Source organism: Botryllus schlosseri, chromosome 7, assembly GCF_051294905.1.
Source record: "Botryllus schlosseri isolate E-star chromosome 7, Bs_hap1, whole genome shotgun sequence".
NCBI lineage: Eukaryota > Metazoa > Chordata > Ascidiacea > Stolidobranchia > Styelidae > Botryllus > Botryllus schlosseri.
In genome coordinates this window covers 5,274,123-5,300,825 of record NC_137242.1, presented here as the reverse complement: position 1 = coordinate 5,300,825, position 26,703 = coordinate 5,274,123, and the positions used below count along the sequence as shown (strand labels likewise).

The window sequence follows — 26,703 nt, the reverse complement described above, 5'->3', positions numbered from 1 at the left end:
AAAATTTGTTAGCAAAGCGACGGAAGACATTGATTTTATAGGATTATTATACCATTTCATTGCCCTAGTTCAGTGGTTCTAAACCTTTTTGTCTTCGCGGACCCCTTTTGGACCGTCACGGACCACCGCGGACCCCCTAAGTTTTATTTCAAATTTCGCTCAAATCGCGCAATCGTCATTTGTCTTGTGCAAATGATAACTGTAGGCTAGTGATAAACAGCAACAAAATGGCTTTTCTTGACAATAACGTTATACTATTTATGTGGAAATTGGGTTGACTTTTATTATTCCAAAGCGAATTCTGCAACTGAATTTCTTGAAATACGTGGCCGTGTCTTGAAAATCCTCCCTTCGATTTGATATGAACAAGTGCCGAATATCCATTCCACAAATATAGGTGGTGGCGAATGTAATAGTAACGCGTAACGCTTTCGACGACACATTTGGGTATGATCGCAACAAATGGCACCGAAATTGACAAACAAATTTCTTAAATGAATATATAACGCCAAGCCTGGTCATTCTATCTAGCAGTTTATATAGAAGTTATATGGAATTGGTAGATGTGGTTGTGTATATCACAGGAGAAAATGGATCTTTGTAAACATTTCAAAGTCACCGTGATTGACCTTACTCATCCAACTTTTTATTCACAATCCCAACAAAACATCTCTATACAGCAAATTGTTTGTCAGTAGGCTATTGGCAATTTAGCAGTTGAAATAAGACTGCACAATAGGATATTTCATCTCAGATGGCCATTCTGTTGATGTGAGCTCTGGAGTTTTACTAGTAATGAAGCGAAACGGCCTCGTGATTTTCCGAATTTAAAAACATACAAATTAGGTTATCAACTATTTTGAGGCTTCGCGGACCCCCGGTCGAGAACCACTGCCCTAGCTGATACATTTGGGACGTTCTAAAAGTCAGTATTGTAGTCCAGTATTGTGGCATTAAGTGGCCCGAGTGATCGCTAGGTATCGTGTAAAATAATATAGATCACTTTACTGAAATGAAGGGTTGAATTTAGCAATATGACGGGAGGTTCACCTTCGCGTTCACACAGAACCTTTCAAAAAGGTTCGCGTTCACACGAACCTGAACCTTCCAGAGGTTCACACCAACCCTAGTTACGATACCACTGTGATAGAGCAATGGAGACTTAGTAAAACGCTTGATGCGTGAATGATTGGTCGCTCCCACAGGTCACACCAGCGCATCCTGAACAATCCAAACTTGAAATTGACTTGCTGATTTAGCTCCGAGTATAGAGTCAGTCCACATTTCTGATAAACCAAGTCAAGTCGAGTCATTTTTGTATAGCTACTCGAGTCAAGTCAAGTCATGACTCAAGTCATCTCAACATTGCAGTATACCCTTCAAACTTCGTACTACCGTCTCAGCGAGACTCGGTAACTCCTGTCGTATCAAAAACTTTGTAATGCGCACCCAACCACTCCTTGTATACTGAAATATAAAATAGGCATTGTAAATACAAATGCCTAAGGTTGCTGCAGTGTTCCCACTAAAAAACACCCAATTAGAATTTCATCATACATTGCAACTATTGCAGATGGTCATTTTCAAGGCGGTGGATAAAAAGTCGCCGCTGAAGATTGAACCAGTAAGACCACAGACCGACAGCAAAGTTAATCACAAAATGTTCATGGCGATATCGCAGGTAATGCCGCAGAATACGCGCGAAAGGCGTGAGAAGTTGAAGCGGCCGCTATCAATTCAAGGGTATAAAAATATTAGGCAGAATTATGGGTCATGGAAAGTAGGACAAAGCATTTTTTTTCTGGACCTGAGGAAACTTGTCTCACGACTTTGGGCTTCTAAAGCAAGACTTTTCATCTGTGATCCCGCAACGGAACCACACCTTGAGAATCTTTGCTCCCTTCTTTTCAGTCCAGAGGTTTTCAACGTTTGGGCCATAATGCTGCATTCATTGGGTCACAGAGCTCGCATGGTACACATAAGTGGTTTTTAACCCAGGGGATGTTTGCCTATTTCTGGGGACGCGGAGTTGCTGACCTTGATTTTTTTTAGTAATCAGCTTCCCAAATAGGCCGTGAACATTTGTGGGCAATGGTGCTGACCTCTTTTTTTAATCAGACTCTCTAATTGGCCATGAGTAGGTCTGGGCCAGAGTGCTGACCTTTTTTAGTGCCGTTAGTCGGTAATAATCAGCTTCTCAAATAGGCCGTGAGTACATGTGGGCATAGGTGCTGGCCTCCTATAGAAAACATCTTCTCAAATATGCCGCGACAAGGTCTGAGCAAAGATGCTGACCTTTTTTAGTGATCAGGTTCTCAAATCGGCCACAAGTATTATACGAGTACGTTTGAGCGAAAGTGCTGGCCTTTTTTACCAAACCAGAGACAGGCCACAGATTATTTCAAACCGAAAACTGGGCCGTGAGCATTAAAAGGCCGGGAGCCACTGTTTTAGGCGATAGCACTGCATTACCTAGTTTGAAGTACAAAATCTCTCGATTGCCGTAATGACAGTTTGCATAAAATTAACTGCAGCTTGGCAGGCACCGTAACGCGCAGACACGAGCATGCGACATCACAAACGTTTTAAAGCGCGTTTCTTTTCCTTCTTCTTTTTTTCCGCGACCAATTTACTGGTGGCTTGTTTCTTGGTGGCGGGTTCGCTTTCGCATGTTTTACTCGAGGTGGGTCGGTCGTCTTGTGAAGTCGCAGACATTTTCCTGCCCGCGGGCATGGCGTGGATTTCGGTCATCAACTTGGCGCGAGAAGCGTAGTCCCTGTATTGCTCCAGTAGTAAACGGCCCGCTTCTTCGTTCAGCGCAGACTCGGGGTTGGGGTGAATCAGCAAGCATTTCACTGTCTGAAATTAACAAAGATTGGTAAAAAGATGGCCCGGATGATGGATATTTCAAGTTCAAACAGCTTAGACTGATGCTGGTATATCCATGCGTTACTCGTAGGTTATTGCAAAAGATTCCAGCATATGCGGAACAGACAAACCCTGATCAGAGATGGTCGATGAAAAAGTATATCTAGTTTTTAAAGTATCAAGGTTTTACCCACTTGTAATACTTTCTCAATTGATAATGAATTTTGACTGTGACTTCTACTGAAGTTTTTTTAGTCACAACTAAGCCAGGAATAAAAATTACTTTTTCACTTACCTTAATGAAATTGCTACTGCTATTTCTCATCGAATACCAATGAAATGATGACTACATTTACCATTTCTGACTAGGACTGAAGTTACTTGTTGTTGTTGGGGTATTGAAAAATCAAAAATGTATCAATTGCAATAATTTGAGTCGAGTTGTAAAAGAGTCAACTTTTGGGAGTAACAAAAATTTAGGCCTACTCACTTCACACTAAGGCCCGTATTCAAGAAACCTTACTCAGTACTCAAACTCAATTTGCGTCAACATTGCGTAAGAATCGGTATTCAGAAAGCGAAGCGAGAGAACAAGTTCGAGTTCGACTGAAGTCGAAGTTGGCGCTCTGTCGAGTTGCACTTTTGTGGTTATGGTATTCAATGACGATCTGAGGTTGGAATCGATCTCGAAATGCGGCGTTTGAGCAAGCGTTTTCAGAGTCAAGCCGTGGGCAGACTCAAGGCCTTACGCATTCCCTTTTTTTTCGGTTTGGCCCTGAATATATTGCGGAAATTGCGCTGTGAGCATGTTTGGTGCCTGAATTTACAATTTCAACTGTACTATATAGCACCGTTATAAGAAGGAAATCATATTCTAGCGCCGTATGGCTTCATCGTTGGCTGCGTAGGCTATGCCCAAATCGGCGGACATTTTTCATCAGAAAGGTTTCCGATGGATTCGCAAAATCGGTTAATTCCTCTTTCCTCACAACGCTCTGTTTTATCACTTAAAATAAAACGTAGCATCAGGATATGTATAAACGAATGGAGGATGACTGTTGCTGAAAAACCACACACAAGCTGTTGTCTACAATAGCGATCCTCCAATCCTAACAAGAACCGAATCCTCAGCGATGCGGACAAATGCAATACACGATGGCAGAGGGCCTACCGCATACGCAATGATAGATCATCGCAATACAGTTGATAAAACCGTCCGTCCTGTGTATGACCGAAATATCAACAACGCGGTACCAATGCCCATCATCAGTAATCCAATAAATAGCTTGTGCTTATGCCTGAAGACTTCAGGATGAAATCTGGTGTTTCATTATTTGAAAATATTTGCTTTGGCTACTACAGTATGTCAAATAGTCATGTTATTGAGCAGCGTTATTTGGTCTATACATCCAGCGTATAATTCTAATATAAACCCGCTGATTGCCAGATCTCGAGCAATTAACAAAACCGCAGACGTCTGCAGCAAGCAGTCATCAAGCTGTCAAATCTATCGAGTAAAGACTCGAAACCAAGCAACGCGCGAAATCCCACCCGAATACCAAACGCTCTCTCGAATCGAGCTGGACTCAGCCTTTGCTCCGTCGAGCACGACTTGAGTTTGAGATAGAGACGTGTCTCTGAATACAGGCCTAAGAGTTATAATAATCATTGACGAAAAATAATGAAATATTGATACTTTCTCCCCACCTCAGAACCGACATTTCTGTGAAACAAATCGTTACACAATATTTTGCCGTAACAATGAGGCGTCACAAAATAGCAGCGACTTGCACAGCACGATTTTCAAATACAAGCATGCATAGGATTCAATCAATTGAAATCTCACCACTGATACATACCAATAGAACGTTCCGTATTCCCATCTTGGCATTCCAATCCTTTTTCAAAACGTTAACACAAATCTCCCCGGAGCTACTGACGTTTGGATGAAAGATCTTGGTTATAAAGTACCCTTTTGGAGGAGACGCTGGAAACTGACAGGTGAGGCACAACTTCATTTCGAATACTCCTCCGGCATACGGTGTGCTCTCTTATAAAAATGCAAGTAAGCTTCGATTTTGTGTCAGATGCTATGCAGACTTGTACAAACTGTTGGATTTTCAAAATGTGCAACTAGAACTAGAAATACTTGCCTTTCAGAATCAACGACTAGCACTAGTAAAAAACAGTAGTCAGTTGACCGTCAACTAATTAGATTGCTAGTTTGTATATGAACAAGCTTGCTGCAATGACAAGGATGAGCACTCACGCGGACCGTCCATCGTTGCATGTATCTCCGATACGTCATCTTCATTGACTTTCACTTTCACGCCTTCAATAGGATCATTCTTCAGAGATGCCAGCTCTTTGAATACCAGTCTTACGATGCGAGGAGATAAATTTTCTTGGTTTCCATTCTGAAAGGGTTTTAACGGTAGGCTAATTCCATTATAACCCCCTGTTCAGGGGCTGTAATGCATACCCTCAGAATTGTCCTATATACACAAATGTTGTTCTTTTTTGAATTCTGGGTACATTAAAAAAAATTAGATTGAAAAATTTCCAGCGGTTCAAAAGATAATGTGATTCAAAATTCTCATGTCACTAGGTGGCGCTGCACACAAAAATCTTTAAAATCTTAAAAAAAAATTATCTTTGCATTGAGTAATTGATCATAATAGTAGTTGTGGTGGGCAGCAGTGCAAAGCAAAGATAATTTTTTTTCGTGATTTCCTTGAGGAATAGAGATTAATTTAAAAATCCAATTTTTTATCAATCATACTGCTTCAGAGTACATTTTGCAATAATTTTTTTTGTGTAAACGGAATCCTACATGGATTTTCAAGTCCACTCCCCCCCAGTTTTGTTTCGTCCGTAACTTTTTTTCTTCGAGTTTAGAGCGAAAACGTTCATTTTTTTCAATTCCTTGGCTTCAAAATTGTATAATTAGACATTTTATTTGATTCTCCACCATCATTACAGCAAAAAATATGGATTTTAAAGATTTTTGCGTGCAGCGCCACCTAGTGACATGAGAATTTTGAATCGCATTATTATTTGAACCGCTGGAAACTTTTCAATCTAAATTTTGAATGTACCCAGAATTCAAAAAAGAACAACATTTGTAAATATTGGACAATTCTGAGGGTATGCATTACAAATGTCAGAAAATTTGCTAAATTATAATGGAATGAGTCGGTATTGAAAACTGGAAGGACCTTCGTGAATTCGGTTATCAACGCCTGGGGAACGTGGGCCATAAAACTTTCAGGTTATTATTCAGTGTGGATATTTTACGATTGATATTCCAAAACCCCAACCCAATGAATGGGTTGCCGGAGAACCCGTCCCTTGGAGAACCCGTCCCTACCAACTCGGCCCTCGGAGAACCCGGCCCTTGGAGAACCCGGCCCTCGGTGAATTCCTCGGGAAATTTAGAAATTAAGTGTATTCACAAGTATTAATATGAATTAATAAAGTAATAATGTTATTATCAACTGATTTGTCGGTCTTGTAAGGAGCACAGGGCATGCGTAGGTCACGCAGTCACGGCGTGGGATATTAGGGTTGCCAGAGGTGGGATATTAGGGTTGCCGGAGGTGGGATATTAGGGTTGCCGGAGGTGGGATATTCGGGTTGGGGGAGCGGGATATTAGGGTTGGGGGAGGTGGGATATTAGGGTTGCCGGAGGTGGGATATTAGGGTTGCCGGAGGTGGGATATTAGGGTTGGGGGAGCGGGATATTAGGGTTGGGGGAGGTGGGATATTAGGGTTGCCGGGGTGGGATATTAGGGTTGCCGGGGTGGGATATTAGGGTTGCCGGGGTGGGATATTAGGGTTGCCGAAGGTGGGATATTAGGGTTGCCGGGGTGGGATATTAGGGTTGCCGGAGGTGGGATATTAGGGTTGCCGGAGGTGGGATATTAGGGTTGGGGGAGCGGGATATTAGGGTTGGGGGAGGTGGGATATTAGGGTTGCCGGAGGTGGGATATTAGGGTTGCCGGAGGTGGGATATTAGGGTTGGGGGAGCGGGATATTAGGGTTGGGGGAGGTGGGATATTAGGGTAGCCGGGGTGGGATATTAGGGTTGCCGGGGTGGGATATTAGGGTTGCCGGGGTGGGATATTAGGGTTGCCGGAGGTGGGATATTAGGGTTGCCGGAGGTGGGATATTAGGGTTGGGGGAGCGGGATATTAGGGTTGGGGGAGGTGGGATATTAGGGTTGCCGGGGTGGGATATTAGGGTTGCCGGGGTGGGATATTAGGGTTGCCGGGGTGGGATATTAGGGTTGCCGAAGGTGGGATATTAGGGTTGCCGGGGTGGGATATTAGGGTTGCCGGAGGTGGGATATTAGGGTTAGGATATTAGGATTGCCGGTGAATACAAAATTTCCCGAGGGCCGGGTACACATTTAATGCATTTTTAATTCAAAATTGTTCGAGGGCCGCATTCAACGAGGTCCAGAGTAGTCGAAAAACACCGTGAATACCACAACAAGTAGACCACGCGTGCTTGATATGCAAAATTTCCCGAGGGCCGGGTTCTCCGAGGGCCGAGTTGGTAGGGACGGGTTCTCCAAGGGACGGGTTCTCTGGTAATCAATGAATGTAGGCCTATAATAATGATATTTCTGGTGTGATTGCAGTATACACGGTATGTAAGTCGTCACTCCCTATATAAATTCCAATGAATACATGTTTGAATTACTTACCATGTCTGCCAGTTGACGGGATGCAATGTGTTTAATAGTGTACAAGCTGATTGTTGACGCTTGTCACTTATCAGAATGATGCACAGTTTTGACTTGAACGCTCTTCAGAAGCAGTCTTTCCGTGCAGGTGATAGCGTGAACCGTAACTGTATCTAATCCGAATAATAGTGGCATGCAGGCCTAACCTGTTCTGGAAATCGAAAGTATAGAGCAGATCAAACAATTGAAACACAAACAGAGGAATGTGAATGCTAGACACCTGAAATTTGAATTATACTCGCTTCCCTTAACTACATAACGGTGCGATGTACCTCAACTATGTTAGTGTTGGCATACTATGACGATGAATGGACAAGTGATCATTGATCCAACTGGCACTATAACCCCAGAATCACGAGTCGAAAGATTCTCTCCCAGTGAAACGAAGCCAGTAGTATCCTCCAAAATCATATTATCTTCGTTTTTTTATCATTGTAAAAAGCGAACAATGCGGCACTAGCGTCACGTCTTCGCACGTACACAAGAAAACTTTATATATCTTATTTAACGTTTGCTGTTGGTTTCTACAGGAACCCTCGTCCAGGTCCAGGAACCGGCTCGTTTGGAAGCTTGGTACGCTTCGAACAGTCACGTGATTGTGACATTCTTGCCAGTTCGCTGCACAGCATCCGTCATGCACGAGAGGATTTCACAATAACAAATGAAGCTTTCGAGGATCCGCTCTGAATACAGACTGAATACTGACTCTACCCGACCTACGATACGACCAGTGGTTGCCGAGATGGGCAATTTTATCTCCTCTCGCGTAGAGATTGGTGGAAACCCCCTATAGTCAATTTTTTTGTCCAGGTCAGTGGTTATCAACCTTTTTGTCTTCGCGGACCCCTTTTCGACCGCCACGGACCCCCTCAAGTTTTCGTTCAAAATTAGGTAAATTATCGTGCAACCGTCATCTGTCTTGTGCAAATATTAATTGTAGGCTGGTGTAGTGATGAACAGCCACAAGGTGACTTTTCTTGAAAATAAAACTACACTATATGTAGAAATTGGGTAGACTTTTATTATTTCGAAGCGTATATTGCAGCTAGAAATACGAGTCTTTGATTTGATATGAACGAGTGCCGAAAATCCATTTCCATAAAGATAGGTGGTGGCAAATGTAATATTAACGCGAAACGCTTCCGAAAACAGCTTTTGATGCGAGTTTTTATTGAACATATAACGTCCAGCCTAGTCATTTCTATCTAGCACCTCATCTTGAAGTTATATCACAGGAGAAAATTGATTTCGTGGCGAGTTTTCAATTCCTTCATAAGGACAGATAAGAAAAAAATTTCAGAAATTTATAATTCAAACGACTGTTTACTAATTTGCCGAGACTGACAACTCCAAATCCGAAATGTTTTGCAGACATTTCGAAGTCACCCTGTTTGACTTTGCTATCCCCAACAAAACATCTCTGAAGAGGAATATGTTTGCATTGGCTAGCTATTGGCAATTTGACAATTAAAAGGAGTTTGCACAGTGGGATATTTCATCTCAGACGACCATTTTAATGACGCGGGTCCTAAAGTTTTAGCAATTATGAAGCGAACCTGTCTAATGCTTTCTCTAATTATTAGAACATACAAATTAGGTTATCAATCATTTTACAACTTTTTAGGTTTCGCGGACCCCCTGAAAATGCCTCACGGACCACTGATCTAAGTTTTAGGTCATTTGTCGGGATTCAAGCACTCCCTTTTTTCGATTTAAATAAAAACGACCATAGCTTTGAAGTCACTGCTACAGGTTGGTTTGAAGCTTTTATTCAAGTATGGCAAGCAAGCAATTTTTCGAAAGCACAAGAAAGTGAACAAACAGAGTTCGAAAACTGATCATGAAAAAAACGAAGCAGGCTCATTGTACAAAGTGGAATGCAAATTGAATAGGCCTACGCATGCTCATTGCATCTTGATTCATTGTTGCACGAGGTCACAAATGAGTTGCATGCTTGTCCACAATGACATGGTTATTGCAAACTTTAGGCCAGTGCTTGGTAGAGCTGTCCCTCTCTTGCATATTCCACCTCAATCCCTTGACATGCTGTTTTCCCCCACAGCTACCAACCAAAGTGAACTCCAAGGCGCAGACATTCAGCTTTGCCTTTTCACACATGTGGGGTAAGAGTTCTCAATTTATTTTCACAGGAAATGCTGAATTTTCAACATAGTTATGATGGACATCACTAGAAAGCTGAAAGAGAGTTTTCCTTCGTGAGATCACAGTCGCTGGCCAACCATCTCCTGGAGATACGGCCATCTTTTACAACGCTGCCATGTACTAGAGGTGACAAACCGCAATTTCGCATCAAAGATTTCCTATCCTCGTTCTGCTTTTTCGACAACGACAAGCATTTCAACGGGGTAGACCTTCTCTGTGACTGCTCTCTGCCGTTGGTTTCGAAATGCACGTCCAGCACTGATTCATCAGCGAACTGACTCTTTGCGACACAATTGTCTTTGGGATGAGTGTTACAGTCTATAGGCATTGAAATGTCATTTCGTTTTGATTCCTTGTCTTTCCTTCCACTAATTGACCATGACTTCCCGGGCAGAGTTGAAACCGAGTCGGCACTGTTGTTGGCTGCAAAAAGTATGGGGGACTCCGACTTGTCAACTAGCGATCTCTTGGCAACAGGACTATTTTCATGAATTGAACAAGAATTCTTCCGCTTCAACAATTTATTGGCATTATTTCTACTCGGCGATGGTGTTAACTGCTTACTTGGAGTTGACTCCTTTTTAGGTTGTGGAAACCTATCATTTCCAACCTGCAATATTTCGTCAAATTTACTTATATCGAGGACGATTCGTTCCTCCTCTACATTCAGGTTGGCTGTGGGAACGGTCTCTTTTTTCTGCTGTGGATCTACTGAGTTATTTTTCCGGCCTAGATCACCAAGAATATCATCATCGTATACGGCGACACTCGTGTTTACTTGGCGGATGGCTTCATCATATCCACCGAAACATTCATCAATTAAATCGTTAATGATACGATCAGACTGCTCAGTGGCAGCGCAAGTTGTGTCAAGCCTTCGCGACACGTTCACTACGTTTTCGAAATCGGCAGGGATCTCATTCAGTTCTGCATATAGGGCCGCTTCTGGCACATCCAAGTTCACATTACGCATTTCCCGATTCCACACCTTCATTTCTTCCCGCCCGCTGTATTCTTGGTTCTCAACAACTAACAAAGTCTCCATGTCCATGACTCTGGGCTTCTGCTTTTCAAGAAATTCTGGAACTACTTTTGACAATCGATAAAGGGTGGCGAGGAAACTATGACCCCTTCCCTGATCGGAATCCCCGGAGCGCATTTCACCTAGGTTCATGTTTTATCCTTTTCTATAGCGTTTCTGTAGTGAGAGTATAACTGAAAAATATTTGACGCGGAATTACAATTATTGTCATAAACTGAATATGATAATCCGCGTAACATGAAATCTTCTGCCAGCAACATACACATAATTACATTGCTCACACTTTATAGGAATGTATTGTAAAATACAAAGCATATGCTGTTATATATAATAACTATATATTATAATACGACAATACCACAGAACCGATTGAGAAGAATAAGCAAATAACCGGAGCTGGTACTCAGTAATTGAATTTATGTCAAGTAGATGCGGGAGGTTATTCTTGCCTAAACAACAGACATTTAATATAAAACATACCATAAGGGACAGTGAGTAATTAACATCAGACATGTAATACAAACATTTTAAAGCTTTCACTTACTTGAAATGCAAACTTGGTCAGACTCAAAAAATATCAACAAAATTCTGATTGAATATTCAAACTTGTATGATTCATGTACAGAGCAGTTTATCCTAACACCCCAATTTTATGATTCCATTTGATGCCTGGTTGGTACCGATATTAATCGATGCGATTGACTTCTGTTCGGTTAACACTGAACAATGAACATCCTCACAGAAGTTAACTATACACGGCATACATCTGTTTGGCCAACAAAGAAGTATTTTGGAAAATTTTAGTTATAATAAGCATTTAGGCAATCTCTTGTACAGCATAGTTAAAGATTACATGTAGATTAGCTTTGAGGACTATGATGGCATTTCATAAAATAATCCATGTCCTTGGATCATTTGGTGTCATCATTATCAAACATAATACATTCGTAATAATCGTAGTTGCAATTGAATCACAGATGAACTAGTCATAATGATTGAAATACATGAAAGAGGGCACAAACTTGACCGGCCGAGTCATTCAAATCAAACAGCTTCTTCAAAATCTGAGTCGATCAAAAAAAATCACATCTCTTGACAAAATATGTTTACAATTGACGGTGCATATGACATATTGCTATCCAATTCTGACACTCTCTTATGCATACTATCCAGGCATCCTTAAAACATAAGCCTCTTAAGAATAAATGATAGGGCCTACTTATTTGAAAACATGGATATTGGAAATATTCATTTGTTCAAGTATCGTGTGACTAAGTTTGCAAAATTCCGTCGGACCACAAATTAGAAACTTTGTACCATCATCTTCAAGCACGATTGAATATTTGTGAACGTAATCTTTCACAAGTTCATCTGAAATTCTACCACATGGGCCACTCCACATTTCGCAAGGTTGAGAAAGGATATGCAGTACAAATAACCTGGACGGAAATAACTTCTGAAGTTCATCAAACTCATTGCGCCAAATTATATCCCGCTGGGATTTGTTGAAAAATAATAAATGCAAATTGCAACAAGTAGTGTCATGTAAGAGGAAATGAATAACTTTAATCATTGGAGTGATCCCTGTTCCAGCGGCTAACAATACACAACATTTCAAATTCAGACATTGATTGACATCGAAGTCTCCATCATAAGTACTCAATGGTAATTTATCACCTTTAACCATTGGTCGCAACGTACTGGTGACCAACCCTTCTTGATAATGCTTAATAGCAAGAAAGAGATTCTCATTTGATGTGCAATGCGGGTCAGTTATAGAGGATATGACAGGGGTATAAGGGCGCAACACCTCGATACCTTCAAACATCACCTTTATGTACACATGATAGCCAATTGGTACTGCCATCCATCGTGACTGTGGATATGCTATTTCATATAAGCTGGTGTCGTGGGTTAAAGGAACTTTGTTGATTATTGTACATTCAGAAAACCTCACATTAAACATATTTTGAACAAAAAGTGGCAAATTTGATGTTCCCACATCACCCAATGATTGCCATCTTTGTCCAGTAGCTGATTTCTCCAGTGTCAATTGAGCTTTTCCGGATTTTGTCAACATCAAGTCGACACGTTTTGATACAGACTCAAACAGATCAAACTTGTAGCTATACACTCTACCGGCAGTATTCAAAACGATATCCAGCAGAACTTTTTTGTCCTCAATATCACAACGAATATCATTCTTTGATAACGAACTTTTGCAATACAAAATAATGTAAACGAATTCATCATTTTGATACCAGTCATACCGCGGCTGCATATTATCAGAGCTTGACGGTATTTTAGGTTGTGACGAAAAGTCTTGAATTGTAATAGATGGTGCATTTGAACCTTCATTTTCGGTTAATCCAAGAGTTAAATTATTTACTCCAATCGGATCAAGATTGCTGGCATCAGGTTTCTGAAGCGTGAGTGAGGAGCTGAAAGTCGGCTTTTCTGGGATTGTAGCAGTAATAAGTTTGCCAATAAGACATTCCTTAAGCATGGATTCATAATTGACCCATCTGTGCACCTCATCAAATAAAGAGGTGGCGTCTTTCCCGGCACCTCTCAGCAGCTCCTCAGCACCCCCTGGATGATATTCCACGTATTTCGTAACATTATAAACCATTCCTCGAAGTGCAATCCACAAGTCGTCAACTTTGTCATGCTTTGCAAGTTCTTCCTCTGGAATTCGAAGTAATCGAGGACCAGTGCCCTTTAAATCAACCCCAGACTTTGTCAACCTGATCCAGTCCACTAAGGAATGGCCCGGAGGTAAGGGGACTTTTTTAGATTTCCCTCCGGTCGCTCCAGACGCCGATAAACGCTGCTGACTATTTGCCGCGGGAAACATCACAGCAGGCGAGAATGCAATGCGAGGACGATAACTTCACTTGGCCACTGTGATTCACAATAACATTTGTGATCAATGATGCGCAACTGACCACTGAGCCGCAGAGATGAGCCGCCCTATTTCTTGTCGCTTCCTTTTTCTATACTATCTTCTTTACTTTCATTCAGTGTGCATGCCTCCTCTTTACATCGCCTAGGCCAGTGGTTCTTAACCTTGCCTCCAGCGCCCCCGAAGGGGCGCTGGCGATTTTGAAGGGGGCGGAAACGCTCAGGGGGCGCTGGGATCAGGGGGCGGTATGGGGGGCGCTGGAGAAAAATGGCTTCGCAGTAGATGATGTGGTGGTAGGACATATCCCTAATGCAGAGGTGGGCAAACTCGCGGGCCGCATTCAACATCTGAATCCATTTGCGGGCCGCACTATATAAAATGGGATAAACCAAAACGCAATATTGGTACATGATTATATATAGTAAGGACATGGAGATAATATATGTCTTATTTAAAACAAACCAAACATTGCTTTGATGATATCGTAAACGCGCCAGAAAGATAGTGTCAAGATTTCATAGGCTGGTCGACCTCAATAACCAATTTGTTAAAACTATAGAGATAAAAGTCGGTTGTCCCGATTCCTAGTACAGGATTGAAATTTAAATCTGTGAGCAGCGATCTGTTCATGGATTTACTAATTTCACTTTTGGTTCAGCTCCAGGACACACAATGCTCACAAAATCATAACCATGTTAGCTTCAAACACGCTTCTACTATGTGTAGATAAAATATGAACGCCTAATTCTACGCAAAAGAATCTACCGGTTTTTAAACACATCACTGAAATAATTAAAACCGGATCGAGTGGCCAATCTGAAATCCCACTCGTGATCCGAATTATGTCAATCTCGTTTAGGATTTCTGTGATGTTTAGCAGTTGAAACTTTTCAAACTGTGTGGGCCTTGAGATCGGGCTGTTGCGCCAGAAATTAAACATAAAAAATAATACAGGAAGTAATTACCTTAGAACAGGATAGTTATCAAACTTTTTAGGACACGCCTTTTGGTGAAAAATTTCGCGCCCCCTTATCGTCAATTCACAAAACGAAACCAGGTTGCTAGTAAACCTAACGGATAGTTTGATGGCATGGAAGGTTACGACTATAGATGAGAGATTTAAAAATGTGAAATTCAGACTAAATACAAAGCAACAATTATGACATTGTTGGTAAAAAAAATTTTCAGTTGAGAGAGAGAGAGAGATATGATATTCTTTTTCGCCTGCACCATCGAGATGCTCTGACGACGGAGTTGCGATACGGCCCCATGAGGTCATCTAGTCTGCGCCCCCGTTTTTTTCTCTCCTCCATGCTATCCGTGATTGCTGAGCGCCTAGCAGGATAGCTGCGGATACCAATTTTCGAGTCTTTGGTATGACCCGGCCGATCGAACCCACGACCTACCGCTCGAGAGGCCAGACGCATAACCATTACACTATCTCGCTCGGTGAACTCAACTTCGCGCCCCACTTCTGATGCTTTCACGCCCCCCAGTTTGAAAACCACTGTGTTAGAATTATCATTATGAAATATACTAAGAAATAGTTTAATCAAGTCCTTGCATTATTTCGATTTTTCGTACGCATTTTATCAATATTTTTTAAAAGTTTCTTCAGACTCTCGCGGGCCGCACAGAACGGTGTTGCGGGCGGCATGCGGCCCGCGGGCCGTAGTTTGCCCACCCCTGCCCTAATGAGTATTCAGAGTAAATTAACACCGAAAACTTCGTTATATATAGCCTACAAAAGACATAGGTTTAATTGTCCATGGGCGCCTAAATGACTGGCACCGAATGTTCCTGTCTTGGCAATCTGAACCCCAGAAGACGAATTCCATCTGACAGGGAAAAATTATATGCAAGTGAAGAAATACCACTCTAAAATCGTGTGCGTCTTTTAGTTTAGTACGATTGGGCGACAGGGATATCTAAAACTAGATATTCCTGTTGGGCGATATCCCTGTTGGGCGATTCTATATTTTTTGATATAGCAGACAGGAGGTCACGAAATAACATCATGCAACGAAGTCATACCAACGGGTTCGCCCGCCCGAATATGTTTAATCATCAGTTACGGGCCCTACAGTTTCCAAGACACCTCACAATATTCGCTCTAAGTTTTGATGAGTCTGCGCACAGTCTGCGCTGACCCTTGGACAACAGTGCGTAACGACTAAAAAAAGGTCATAACGTCGGATTTGTTGTCCGCAACGTATAAATTTTCTGTGCGCAGAGACCGTGCACTGCGCAGGTGTGCACTGTGCAGCTTAGAGGGAACATTGCACCTCACTCAGCTCTACCGGTAAATCTGGTAACGTGAGCAGAGAGGACAATAAATTGATAGCAATATATATGCAATTCTTATACTGACCGATTGATTATATTATGAATTATCGAAAGTTTTCGTGCATCGCACTGACTCGCTAAACAGTACAGCTGATTCCTGGCAAAAGCGAACGACGTGATGGGGGGGGGGCGGTCGGTTTATCACCCTATGGGATCCCAAGACCCAAGTTTTTTCGGGGGGCCTGACGAAGTGCCGTTTCGTTCCTGCCAACGGGTATACGCCCGAAGATGTATAATTATTATTGAGGGGTTCTACCTTTTCAATCACACATCACTCAGCTTTACCGGTAAATCTGTTTACGCGAGCAGAGAGAGGATAAAAATTGATCTCAATATACATGCAATTCCCGATCATATTGACCAATTCAATCATTAATAAGTGAATTTTTTCGCACTTCGCGCGTCTAGACGAGAATAGCTGCCTCAGTAAATGGACACCCAAGGTAGATGACTAGTTTCAGCAAATAGCGGTTAGCCGAAAGGGGGTCTGGGGGCGAAACCCCTCGGAAGTTTGGTGACGAAGTGCTGTTACGGCCCCAGTAACGAATTAATTAATACCTACGGGCACTCCCAAATATGCCTAATTATTATAATTACGTGCCCTTTATTTTCCCATACAACAGCTCGCTCAGCGCTACTGGTAGCTAAATCTGATTACGTGGGCTGAGAGGATAAAAAGTATATAGCGACTTATATATGTTAATACCACCTATTCATTCATGCATTATAGAAAATTTTGGTACCTAGGGCGACCAGGCCACACAAACTTTTCTGACCATCGAAATCACGCTACGGGGCTCTGGGGAGGGGGGGGGCAAAGCCTTCAGATGTTTGGTTTATCACGCTATGGGTGCGCAAGGCAATTGTTTTTAGGGGGGTTGACGAAGTGCTGTTACGGCCCTCCCTCTTACTCATTTTCTTTATTACATTCCTTACAATATGAGGTTGGGGGTCGCTGGAGCACGATAATTTTTGAAAGGGGGCTCTGGAGGGGAAAAGGTCAAGAACCACTGGCCTAGGCCAAGGTGGGTGTCCGATTCCATAGACAACTCCCAGTCGCTTCGACATCTTCCTTTCTTTTCATTGTATCGCATTTTTTGTGGTGTATTGAACTGATAAAATTGCTAATAAACCAATGATGATGATGATGATGATGATATTAGGATTAGGAATTGAAAAAACAGGATTTGTGAAATTTTGTCGGATTTGGATTGGATTAGGATTAGAGATTTTTTTCTGAACGGATTAGGATTTGATTTACCGATTTTCTGGGATATTGACAGTCGTGTGGCGAATGGCGATTAGCGACAAACTTTATTCAGATCATGCAGTTATTAATGTACTTATGGTACATTGCACTCTGGTACACTCGGTGCAAATGAACATTAGAGGTGCAGCTCCATGATAAGTTATCTTAAATCTAGAGAATCGTTGGTTGTGAAAGAAAAATTATAATTCCTCCCTTGCATAAATTGACATTTTTTCTGAATTTCAAAGTGGGAATCGGATTAGGATTGGACATGCACTTGAATATACAAAAGTTCTGGATTGGGATTTGGATTAGGATTCGATGCTTCGGATTTGGATTAGGACATAGAAATTCCAAATCTGGTCATCATCCCTGCTGAGCAGTATTCACACACAGTTCACCGTCACACCACCGTGAAGAGGAGTTTTGAGTTGAGAGCACTGACCAAATTAAGACTCGATTCAAATTCGAGTACTCGAATCATTGTGCCCAGCCCTACAAACTACATTGGGATTATTGCTAATACCGCTTCACTGAAAATGCCAAATACCTCCTGGTTTTACTTGACCCGAACATGTCCTGGAAGAGTCACATCCAGTTGCTAAAAACAAAAGTTATCACGGAACTGTGGTCTGTTCTACAACCCTAGACACGCACGCTTCATGACGCGCTGGGCCCTTCTGATACTCTTTAAATCGAAATTGCAATATGGCATCATCTGCTGGGGAGCTTCCAGTGTTAGCGCTCTCAAACCACTGCAATACCTTCAACATTAGGACCTCCGCATCATAGCCAGGGCCTCTTTTTGGGCCAGGTTGTGCGTCCAACGAATCACTGCTCAAAAGATTCGGTGTCCATAACAGATGTGAGGAAACTAGAAATCGCCAAGTTTATGTATCGATCAGTTCCGTCGTGGTCACTTGCCCCGAAAATTTCAACGACTTATTTACCTCTTGTCGTTACACTAACACTGTTGCCCTACCTCGCCCAGACATTGCTTCATTGATCATTTGCTACCATCGTTTAAATTTTCTTCTATTTTATTTTTTTAACTACAGTAACCTTTTTACAGCCAGACTGTTTAGAGTCAAGTGTACCTGTTAGATGCTGGTGTGATCAGACTAGATGACCTTCACGGTCTTATCGATCATTCCTATCTAATACCGAATACTGTGCAAGCATATTTTCTGTACCACCATCACTGCCGTGTGTTATGTATTTTGGTTTGATGAAAATAAAAACTCTCTCTCTCTCTCACCTCCATATCAAAAATACGAAGTACAACCATAGGCGCCGACTTAAGAGGTTACGAGGTGGCGCAGCCACCTCGTCACCACATTTACGAGGTGGCGGCCACCTCGTACGAAATGCTGAAACGCCAAGTTGTTTGTGACCAGTAATTAGTAATCAGGCGAATCGATGCGACCTCGTTAGAAACGTCTTCGTTTTTAATACGCGCGTGTTCCAGGCGCGCAGCCAAGGGATTCGAATCCCCCCTGTTTGAAACGCGAAACCCCGTCATTTTGAAATAACCATTGTAACTCCAATATTCAGTTCCAATTCAATAATTGTGTTATCAGTGTTCGGTGCGGCCGATTTGCGAGAGGCAAGTTTTCAATTAGCGCGAAGAGTCTGTGATGATATCCCGCTGACATGGTCGTGAAATTAGGTCAGTCATTGCCGTGCGCGTGGCAATCGTCGCCAGCCTGACTTATCGTATCTCGAACAAGCCTGATTCCGCTGGCTTGAACAATCGCATCTGCAATAGGCCCAGTTCAAACTATATCATCGCTTGTCTACGCAATCGCGTCTGCATTGGGGGCTTCTGTCTGGTGTGAACGATATCATCGTGTTGACGATTATACGCGTATGATAAGCTTGTCGACGAATCCGGACGTGCTGTTAATTAGCTACTCCGTTATCAGTCGTGAACAATCAAATACGACGCGCTTATCAACGCGTCGAACAATTAAATACCGCGCTTATTAACGCATCCTACGTTATGTAGCCTTGGCGACGATTTGCGCAAGTCAAAATGTGCGAGTTTTTATGGAATATGTGCTATAATGACGCCGATTTCAGGTGGTTCAAACCTCACCTCTTTTATAACTCAAGTCTTGACACACAGCTTTTGATGGTTATGTTCAAGTATTGGCAGAAATCAATTACGCATGTACGCACGCGTCGCACATGTTTGCGGACATTCGATGTCATTCAGTTTGGAGATGACACTCTTTAATCATTGAATCGATGCAACCTCGTTAGAAACATCTTCGTTTTTAATACGCGCGTGTTCCAGGCGCGCAGCCAAGGGATTCGAATCCCCCCTGTTTGAAACGCGAAACCCCGTCATTTTGAAATGACCATTGTAACTCCAATATTCAGTTCCAATTCAATAATTGTGTTATCAGTGTTCGGTGCGGCCGATTTGCGAGAGGCAAGTTTTCAATTAGCGCGAAGAGTCTGTGATGATATCCCGCTGACATGGTCGTGAAATTAGGTCAGTCATTGCCGTGCGCGTGGCAATCGTCGCCAGCCTGACTTATCGTATCTCGAACAAGCCTGATTCCGCTGGCTTGAACAATCGCATCTGCAATAGGCCCAGTTCAAACTATATCATCGCTTGTCTACGCAATCGCGTCTGCATTGGGGGCTTCTGTCTGGTGTGAACGATATCATCGTGTTGACGATTATACGCGTATGATAAGCTTGTCGACGAATCCGGACGTGCTGTTAATTAGCTACTCCGTTATCAGTCGTGAACAATCAAATACGACGCGCTTATCAACGCGTCGAACAATTAAATACCGCGCTTATTAACGCATCCTACGTTATGTAGCCTTGGCGACGATTTGCGCAAGTCAAAATGTGCGAGTTTTTATGGAATATGTGCTATAATGACGCCGATTTCAGGTGGTTCAAACCTCACCTCTTTTATAACTCAAGTCTTGACACACAGCTTTTGATGGTTATGTTCAAGTATTGGCAGAAATCAATTACGCATGTACGCACGCGTCGCACATGTTTGCGGACATTCGATGTCATTCAGTTTGGAGATGACACTCTTTAATCAGAATCGCTAATCAGCATATACTTAACGGCATTTTATCCAAACCATCGGGAAGTAGGAGCCAAAGCATGGTAGGCCCGAGACGCGGTAGTTAGGCTAGCGATATCTTTCGTACTAGGCTTATTGCAGATGCGATTGTGTAGGCCAGTGATGATATCGTGTGCACCAAGCCAATGCCGATGCGATTTTGTAATCCAACGATGATACCGTGCGCACGGGGTCTATTGCAGATGCGATTATTGAAGCCAGCGGAATTACGCTTGTAGGTGACGCGATAAATCAGGCTAGCAACAATTGCCGAGCGCGGGGCAATGAATGACCTAATTTCGCAATTATCTCAGCGGGAGATCGTGTCCTGTTACATTGTGCATGTACGGACGGACGAATCTCGCTTATTGTCGACACGCCTTTCGTTAATTGGCCGCGCGTGACACTGATAATACGACTGAATTGCAACCGAGTATTAGCGTCAGAGCGCTCATTTGAAAAGGACGGGTTTTGCTTTTAAGGAGGGGCCCCCGAAACCCCACTGGCTACGCGCCTGGATGTACTCCAAAAATGCTTAGCGAACGTAAATCGGGAAATGCACCAATGCCGCCAAAATCACTGTTTTAATCTGCAAACAATTGCCGCGATGCGAGCTTCCCAACGCGAAGCCCGAAACCGCAAGAGACAATTGCTGATTGGCTGCGCGACTTCGCGTTTGTAATCATCATTATTGTCTGTTTGAAATCTCATATTCGAGAGTTGTCGTGTGTTACTTGCGAACTTGCCAGCCCAGTGCGTTGTGCATTTCGTTACACACACGACGCATTGCGGGTTAATAACAAACTCCAAATTCTCAGTGACGTAAATTCTGATTTTTGTTCGATGCATTCCTCGGACGGACGGATGATCGTACCGTTTCAAGATTCCACTTAATAACTCGACTGCATGGTTTGATAATAATGAGTGCAGGGCCGGTATTAAAACGTAACGTAACGTAAAACGCGAACGGTTTAACGCTGCACGCACACCAGCGGCATGAAGTAAAGTGCGTTTTAGTGCGACGATGACGTCATCGACAGGGGACAATTGTGACGTCACAAGACTTCGCCACCTCGTAAAAAAATAAAAGTCGGCGCCTATGATTACAACACACGCGCGTCGTCGTCGTGCGAGTATCACGTGGTCGACGCGAAAGATCATCGTTCTATACCAGAGGTCTCAAACACGCGGCCCGCGACGGCATTTTGGATTTCGAAGTATTCGACAATATTTTACTACCAGTTTTTGAGGACTTAAAATTCGCTCTAAAACTACTCATCAAACTTCACTATTACATCAGTTTCAAAAGTTACCACTCAGTGGAAGATCAACTATTACGTGACATTACTTGTATAATATGGTAAAACATGACCCGTTGATGATTCGTGACTGAAAATTGTGATTTGGTCTTGGACGCGACCCTCTATAGAATTACTCGTACTCGTCACGTCAAACGTTATAATCAGAGAAGGACTTTTGTGACTCGGAATACCGTGGTTTGGTACAACCACGCAAATCTCACCGCTTAGTGAAATTGGTGTACGTCATACTTTCCATTTGATCGAAGGCTATTTGAAGGTAATTTTTGTCCGGCTTGTCCTGTATTAGCCTAAATTTAATAAAACGAGTATCAATCGAAAGCTACCCCGGTACTGATTGCGAAAATATAAATTTATTCTGTTCGTGGTCCCGGAACTCCCCAAAATAAGCCTCGAGTGTTGCATTGTATGTGACATTGGTATTGTGATGCAGCAATGACGTCTGGGAGCAGGCGAGGAGCACCGCACGCTGCAAGCGTATTGGCCATTGTTACGCAAGCGATTGAGCACTAGGGCTGTTCAAAAATAACCTTTTTTCCCGGATTCCAGCCATTCACTGATTAAATTGTCAGGTTACCCTAAAAAACGCTGCACACCAAATTTGATTCGATTCTGACAAGTATAGGAGATTTGAAAATGCGTCTGAAGCTAGATCTTTTGCATATCGCCTGAATAGGCCAGATTGGGGTTATCGATAGGAATAGGATTACCACATTTGGAATCGGGAAAGGACACTTTTACCAAATCAGAGAAGTTTGTTGATCAAGACGGAAAAAAGGCGATTTCGCTGCAAAAAATTGATTAGTTGACGAAAGAAAGGAAGGTCACTATCGCTAGAACCACAAATCTCCTGCTCAAACATCCGTCTTTGCGACAGGGTTGTGATGACTCGAGTCAAGATTTTCTGATGACTCGAGTCATTTCCTTAAAATACGGAGATGACTCGACATCGAGTTATTGCGCATGACTTGAACCAAGTCATGATTCGAAAACTCAGACGGCCAACATTTCATTTTCGTATAGTAAAGTAACCATACTATTGGGATTTCGTCTCTATTGGTATTGGAAAATGCGACCAGAAACTGCTAAAAGTGAGGAAAATTATTATAATATAAATGCAAACCATTCGATATCACGAAGCAGTTATAAAGGTGGGTTTAACAAGACTTTAACTGGAAACTGAGCAGTCAACACAATGACTTGGACTCGAGTCATAATACCATGACTCGAACTCCACCCTCTACTATAGCTGACTTGACTTAGTGGGGTGGTGAATTGAAAATGACTCGAGTCAAAACTAAAAAAGTGAGATTGACTTGTGACTTGTCTTTCGGTTACAACCCTGCTTTGCGATTTACCGTTTTTATACCCATTGTCAATCGAATCTGTCTATCTTAGCTGTAAAAGCTGTAGAGGATGACGAATTGCCAAAAAGGAGGATATCTTCAAAAACCCTAAAAAGGATGACGCAAGGCAACCCTAGTTATCGATGTCAGTTATCAGGTACACCGGTATAGCGGTATCTACCAGTCATATAACCAGTTGGCTGATACTATGTAACTTCGTGACACGGTTCTACAGAATTGGCTGTGTGCTTAGCCGGGCACCGCCAGGGGTAACAAAATAAACTCCATGCCCATTGCCCACCTCAAAGATATCCACAATATTTCTGGTAGGATATTTATTACGGTCCCGTATTCAACGCAATTTACTTTCCTTTCTTTGCCCTCATTTTTTTCTGATAGAACTCCAGCTCTTTGCCCTCGAGAATGTACCCGTCGCATCTGCCAGACTGCCCAGGCCTTGACGCAACGCAAGCGTAAATTCTGCCCTGCGCAAACTGATCCTCCAGCGCGCTCGAAATTTTTGCGATCTTCTTCCTCTCGTCATACTTTTTCTGGGTCTTGTTAGACATCTTCTTATTGAGGACAGCCTCCTCAGCTTCAGACATCTTAGCGCCGCGTTTGCGTTGAAGAGGGATCATGTAGTGCGACTCGTACCACTGACGGAATGGAGTGCTGTCTACGAGTACGATGCAATTCTTGACGAGGGTCTTGGTACGGACCAGCTCGTTGTTGCTGGCGTTGTAGACTACGTCGATGACACGCGTTTTTCTGGTGCACGACTCGGAACCCCAGGAAAAGTTGCCGCTGTCAAGTCGGAGACCGCGGAACTTTTTGTTCCCGCCGCGAGTGCGAACCAAGTGAACTCGCCTGGCTCCGATTTTGGTGTTAGCGGCCGGGCGCCCGAGTTCGTACTTCCTCTTCTTGTGGGGCTGCGGGCGTTTGCCCCCGGTCTTCCTCCGCTTATGCCATGAATCTCTGGATATTCCCATGGTTCAGATTGCAGTGTCCTGAAAATGATATGGAATTTGAGTACTGTATCAAGTATACGCTAGCAAGTTGTCAATTTGTGATGGAAATATACAGTTTGTAGTCTTCATACTATAATCCACATCACGCATCGGAACAAATTAACACATACATCCCAACTTCATTATTTCAAAGGTGTGTACTGTGTAGCTATAAGGTTACCATAAAAGTGGGGGAGAATAAATCTGCTGAATTATAGACCATGATCATGATAAGCGAAGCGGCTCCACCATTATTTTTATCCTCCAAAACAACGTACGTCTCATCTATACATTTAGCGCGATATATTTCGTGTGTGAAGTCAGTTTTTACATAGTGTCACACTGTGTGTGCAGTGAGGTGAATCTTCGATGTGCATGATCCCTACTGCCAGTGCCAGACTGGAATTAGTGGTTGTTTTCTGCAATAAGTTGCGCGTGACAGAATTGTTTCTTCCATAGAATAATTGAAGAATTAAATTTAAAGTTGCGTGTGACGTTTACCACCAATTCCACCCTGGCCCTACTGGAATCTCGGTACATTTTGCCTGATATATCAGGTGAGCAGCATTGCAGCAATGATTATCCAAGGTAAAGTAATTTAATAAAAAATAAAACGTAGTGTGAGCACAGGACACGGTTTCCATACAGGTGCATGATTAGAGTTGAGACACATTTTATATTGCCGTATTATATTGGTACAGTGATATGAGCCGGTAAGACACAATCAAATTTACAGTTGTTTATCGACATATGCCTATAACTATGGTGAAATAATAAAGTACGGGGGGATAGTTGAAACAGACATTCATCGGCGGATAAATGTACGGCGACAATGTAAACAGAGACACTGGTCAGAGTGGAGCATATATGCACTTTGATTTTTTAACGAACGAGAAATTTCGTCTCTTTCCAGCCGAACGAACCTTGTGTACCAGTATCTACGAAGACATATTTCGAGGTTTGGCCAACACATAGTATTTACACGCAAATTATGCCCAAATTTAGCTCAATCCTTACCTCAAAACACTGTGCTGAGCCCAGATCTACGCGAAAAAGATCTGTCTTTTGCTATTTTCAACGTGGGTCGCTATGTGACACCTAGTGGTGAGAATTATGGCTCGTTGGACAGACTATAGTCATTTATCGATCTGATCACATACAGATATCATTGTTGCAACCATCGCAGCAATTTTTTCTTTATCTTTACATTGGACTATAGTCTACTACGATACGACTACTACTAAAAAAACTTCTAATTTTTGAAGACAACACAATTTCACACCACAGCCTACTCAAGGCTGGTACACAGGTTATATTCGAAACATTCTCTTGCCCAGAAAGCAATGATATATACATATATATATCATCATCATCATTATTGGTTTATTAGCAATTTTATCAGTTCAATACACCACAAAAAATGCGATACAATGAAAAGAAAGGAAGATGTCGAAGCGACTAGGAGTTGTCTATGGAATCGGACACCCACCTTGGCCTAGGCGATGTAAAGAGGAGGCATGCACACTGAATGAAAGTAAAGAAGATAGTATAGAAAAAGGAAGCGACAAGAAATAGGGCGGCATGTCATGGGAACCGAGATCGATAGGTCAGTCGTGGTCCGGTAATCTTGAGGATGGACTGTATTTATCATTGGCAGAAAGACATGGTAGCATGGATTGGACCAGCCATTCGCGAATGAAGCGATTTATGGAATTGATTGGTCAATGGGTTGATGAGTGTTGTGAATGTCACTTAACGTAATATATTGTTAACGCCATTGTAATAGTGATCAATGAGGAGTGTTATAAAACCTTACCTACTTCCCTGAAGTGAAAACCCGATAAGACCTTTGTGAGTCGTGTGAATAAAGATAAGAGAAAGAAATCGTACGATGTTTTGGTGCATATATATTCTCTCGTGGCTATAATATTTTATATCCGCATGTAATACCACGTAGAGACATTCATTTGGTTCATTCTAGTCAATTGACAAATTCGGAAGTACTGTTACGTCGTCGTACATTATTTAATAAAGTTACAAGTCGTGAAGACAGAAACAAAACATTCGTCCGTGTGATCTTCAAATAGGTGCGCAATAGCCAGGCTTCGTGGTACGTCAGCCAACGAGCCAATCCACGGCGTGGATTGCCGGTCGTCGAACGCAAGGAAACACCCAACGAATTGTAAACTTAACCTTCTGGAGTCAGATTACACAACTATAACATCTACAAACATTCGCTCTGCGTTATAGTCACTTCATCTGTTTTGCCACAGAGCAATCTTCGTTCAGTGACCAAGCGACGCTCTGTTTACAACACCAACTATCTGGAATCATATTAGTCCTTTCAAAAATATACTATAAAGATTCATTGATCAGCCAAGTCGTTCTGAATCATAGCGTGATCAAGTATTTCGAGTGGTTGGAGGGTGCCGGGATAATTTCTGGCTTGATGATCGGTCATTCTCGGGATGACGATCTCGCAACCTGAGTCCATGACTTTATTTCTCTGTTCACGCCATATTCGAGGCGCTCAACGGAAACAGCTACAATAGCCGCCGCAACTAATTGAAACCAACCCTACTATGCCAGATGTGATAATAGTTGTGTCAGT

The 26,703-nt window shown here is 42.5% G+C and overlaps 3 protein-coding genes across 3 annotated transcripts; all 3 read right to left on the bottom strand.

Moving 5' to 3' along the window:
• Window positions 1–1,417: 1,417 nt before the first annotated feature.
• Window positions 1,418–7,769, bottom strand: LOC145442648 (ubiquitin-conjugating enzyme E2 S-like). Its single transcript, XM_080320615.1, has 4 exons — window positions 7,580–7,769; window positions 5,138–5,285; window positions 4,728–4,918; window positions 1,418–2,859 (listed from the first exon to the last, which is right to left on the bottom strand). Exons 1-4 carry the CDS (start codon window positions 7,580–7,582, stop codon window positions 2,575–2,577), a joined length of 627 nt encoding a protein of 208 aa, XP_080176741.1. The 5' UTR covers window positions 7,583–7,769; the 3' UTR covers window positions 1,418–2,574.
• Window positions 7,770–10,996: 3,227 nt separating this feature from the next.
• LOC145442643 (cytochrome b5 reductase 4-like) lies at window positions 10,997–13,753 on the bottom strand. The gene has a single exon (XM_080320609.1). It carries the CDS (start codon window positions 13,678–13,680, stop codon window positions 12,043–12,045), a length of 1,638 nt encoding a protein of 545 aa, XP_080176735.1. The 5' UTR covers window positions 13,681–13,753; the 3' UTR covers window positions 10,997–12,042.
• A 9,652-nt stretch (window positions 13,754–23,405) lies between these two features.
• Window positions 23,406–25,244, bottom strand: LOC145443276 (small ribosomal subunit protein eS8-like). Its single transcript, XM_080321268.1, has 2 exons — window positions 25,110–25,244; window positions 23,406–24,092 (listed from the first exon to the last, which is right to left on the bottom strand). The coding sequence occupies exon 2, from the start codon at window positions 24,072–24,074 to the stop codon at window positions 23,448–23,450; it is 627 nt and encodes a 208-aa protein (XP_080177394.1). The 5' UTR covers window positions 24,075–24,092; window positions 25,110–25,244; the 3' UTR covers window positions 23,406–23,447.
• Window positions 25,245–26,703: the final 1,459 nt, after the last annotated feature.